A 3,164-nucleotide genomic window follows, 5' to 3' on the forward strand; every position below is an offset into this window, starting at 1 on the left:
AAGTTTTATTGGGGCAGAGGAGAAAATCAGCCCGGACATTTACCGAGGGAGAGTTTCTGAAGAGCTGCATGATGAAAGTGTGCGACGTCTGGTGTCCAGACAAAAAGCAGGTGTTTGTTAATGTACTAACCCTTAGCAGAAATAGGGTTGCTGATTTTAAGTTCAAGTTTATTTATTTTGGAATAATATTGTATCCTGTCTGTTTCGATTCATATTTGTGTTCAAAAAACATTTAGTTTTAGTCTTCAATAAATGTTTATCCTGTTCGGCCCCCGACCTAAAGTGTGCTTTGAGTTTGACACCCCTGTGTTAAGTCATAGCAAGAAAGAAGGACGTTCTAGGTTTTTAATGAACCTGCTGATTCTCTCGCATCACTGAACGCATCACAAAGGAGGTTTTTCTTTTTAGACGTCCATGACACTGTGCGCACATGTGTCCTCCATAATAATGATAAACATGAATTCAAAGACCTTTATTTCCTCAGTGTACTCGCATCTCTTACTTCAGTAAAAGTACAAACACCACTGTGAAAAATACTTCAATACAAGAAGAGTTCCACACTGAAATGTAAGTGGTGCTGTCAGCAAAATGCACTTAAATATCAAAAGTACTGACTATGTAGAAAAGAGGTTCATTTGACAATGGTTTATTATTGGATTATTATAGCATGCACTGATGTGTGGGGAGCATCAACAAATGTTCAGAGGTCAAGAAGGCATTTCTGCATAATTACGTCCTAAAAAACTCATTTTCTTTTTTTAAAAAAGGTGTCTGCAGTAAGAATACTGCACAGAGCCCGTTTTACTTTGAATTAGTTGAAACATGCTCTACAGGTTTGTTTGGTTTGAAAACCAAAAAACCAAACCACAAGAAGAATTATTATGAAAAATGAAACTGTTTTAGAAAATACTGTAAACAAAGCTGTCATTTTTATATTTAAATAACAAAAACCTGACTTGAGGACTCAGTTATAAGAAGAAACATGTACAATTAGAAAAAGTGGAACCTTTAAATATTTCTGTTTGACTTTTTCTGTTTGGCCTCTTTATGAAAACAGCAGAAGTTAATATTTCTGTAACTACTGGGAGTTGGCGGATTGTTGTTGCAATCAGTGATTGTTTCCACAGTTTTCTGGAATTTTACTGGTTTAACATCTTCACGTTTGTCTCGTTTGGCCCAAAGATTCAGAGTAAAACTGAAAAATCTCGTCTCTTGAACCTGCGACCAAAATTAAACGATTCATTGTTTAAATAATGAATTTATGTTGATCCAGCAGCTCCAGTTTTACCTTTGTATTACAGTATAAATGGCTACGTGTCTTCTGAGGAGACTAAATAGCAGAAACCTACTTAAAGTTAAGTACAAGTACCTCAAACTACACCCGAGTACTGAATATAATAATAGACAGAGAGCGTTCTATCTGCAAAGTGAGTAAGAGTACTCTGACTTCTGATACAGGCTACTTCACTACTTTTACTGAAGTAAGACTGAATGCAGTACTTAACGCAGTATTTCAGTGGCAGGCAGCTGAAGGATGCGAGTATTTCTCCGAGAAACGAGTTTAACGGTGAAGAGACGCTCACCCTCATCCAGGAGCCGCTCCAGGTGCTGGAAGATGCCGCAGAAGTTCGGCAGACTGCTCATCAGCTTCTTGTCGTTCATGAGCTGCATCAGGTAATCCGGACTGGGCCTGGGCTTGTCGTTCCCCTCCATCTCCCCCACCATGGTCCAACGCAGCACCGAAGTGGACCCGGATCAGAGCGGACCCCCTGAGGAAAACATGAAAATAAATCCAGACCCGGTCCCGGAGCTGGTTTCTGTTTCCCCTCGTTCAGATTTTAATCCCACAAGTGAAAAACGAAAACTTTAACTCTCCTTAGACCCGGACCAGATGAGAATCCGGAGTGACTCCGGCTCTGCCTCCGGATCTCTCCACGGAGCTGCTGTCGATGAGCAGCGCTGCCTCCCTCCGCTCCGTCCGGACCGCAGCTCGACACAGACCTGGTCTGACGGGAGCTTGGCGATGGGCAGTCAAGGTACCGGAGGAAGCACGGAGCTTCCGGCCCCAGACTTCACAATAAAGGCAGCAGCCTGCAGGATAAAAGCGTCAGACTTTTCGTTGGCTGATTGTCACTAACCAAATAAATCCATATTTCATTATTTCATATTTATTATCGTAAACATTTAAACGCCTATATAAAAAGTCTTACACAGACCTCATTTACCACAAAATTTAAAGTAAGACAAATAAAAATAATGGTTATTAATAATGGTTACATGTGAAGCCAAAGCCCCCCCCCCAGCAGCACTTGGCCCCACACAGGAAAAACTCCCTTTAGGGAAGAAGCCTCCGACAGACCTCGGCTCCTGGTGGGCGGCCTTCTGCCTGACCGGTTGGGGTGTAAGGATAGAGGAGACAAACAATCAAACACTGGGCGATATACGTCATGTCTATGGCTAAAAATACATGTCAAATTTCCCAAAATAATTTAAGGTCATTAAACATTCTAACAAGCAAAATAATCATCAGTATGTTAAGGAAACAGAAAAAACATTAAAAGTTTAGTCTGTGAAGGATTTTTCACCAGTGTGAGAGGAGGACCAAAACACTGACTTTATTGATCTGTTTATTTCAGATTCAACTTGGCTTTATTTATAAAAAGACTTTACACACAAAACAGACTCAAATATTTTACAGTACAGACAAAAAGAAATTGCAGCCAGGGGCCAGAGGGAGTCCGGTTTGGGGACCACAGGATCTCGTCTCTGCTTTTTGCAGACGACGTTGTCCTGTTGGCCCCATCAAACCAGGATCTCCAGCGTGCACTGGGGCGGTTTGCAGCTGAGTGTGAAGCGGCTGGGATGAGAATCAGCACCTCCAAATCCGAGGCCATGGTTCTCAGTCGGAAAAGGGTGGCTTGTTCCCTTCAGGTTGGTGGAGAGTTCCTGCCTCAAGTGGAGGAGTTCAAGTATCTTGGGGTCTTGTTCACGAGTGAGGGAAGGATGGAACGGGAGATTGACAGGCGGATCGGTGCAGCTTCTGCAGTAATGCGGTCGATGTACCGGTCCGTCGTGGTGAAGAAGGAGCTGAGCTGTAAGGCGAAGCTCTCGATTTACTGGTCAATCTACGTTCCGACTCTCACCTATGGTCATGAACTTTGGGT

At 42.6% G+C, this 3,164-nt stretch overlaps 1 protein-coding gene across 1 annotated transcript in view; it reads right to left on the reverse strand.

The window, feature by feature from the left end:
* qkib (QKI, KH domain containing, RNA binding b) overlaps window positions 1-2,027 on the reverse strand; it is a 22,384-nt gene extending 20,357 nt beyond the window's left edge. The window contains exon 1 of the mRNA XM_020622310.1: window positions 1,584-2,027. Coding sequence (XP_020477966.1) covers window positions 1,584-1,725 — 142 coding nt within the window. The 5' untranslated portion in view covers window positions 1,726-2,027. The remainder of the gene's footprint in view (window positions 1-1,583) is intronic.
* Between the last annotated feature and the right edge of the window lie 1,137 nt (window positions 2,028-3,164).

The sequence above is a fragment of the Monopterus albus genome, unplaced genomic scaffold (genome assembly GCF_001952655.1).
Source record: "Monopterus albus unplaced genomic scaffold, M_albus_1.0 scaffold277.1, whole genome shotgun sequence".
Lineage (NCBI taxonomy): Eukaryota > Metazoa > Chordata > Actinopteri > Synbranchiformes > Synbranchidae > Monopterus > Monopterus albus.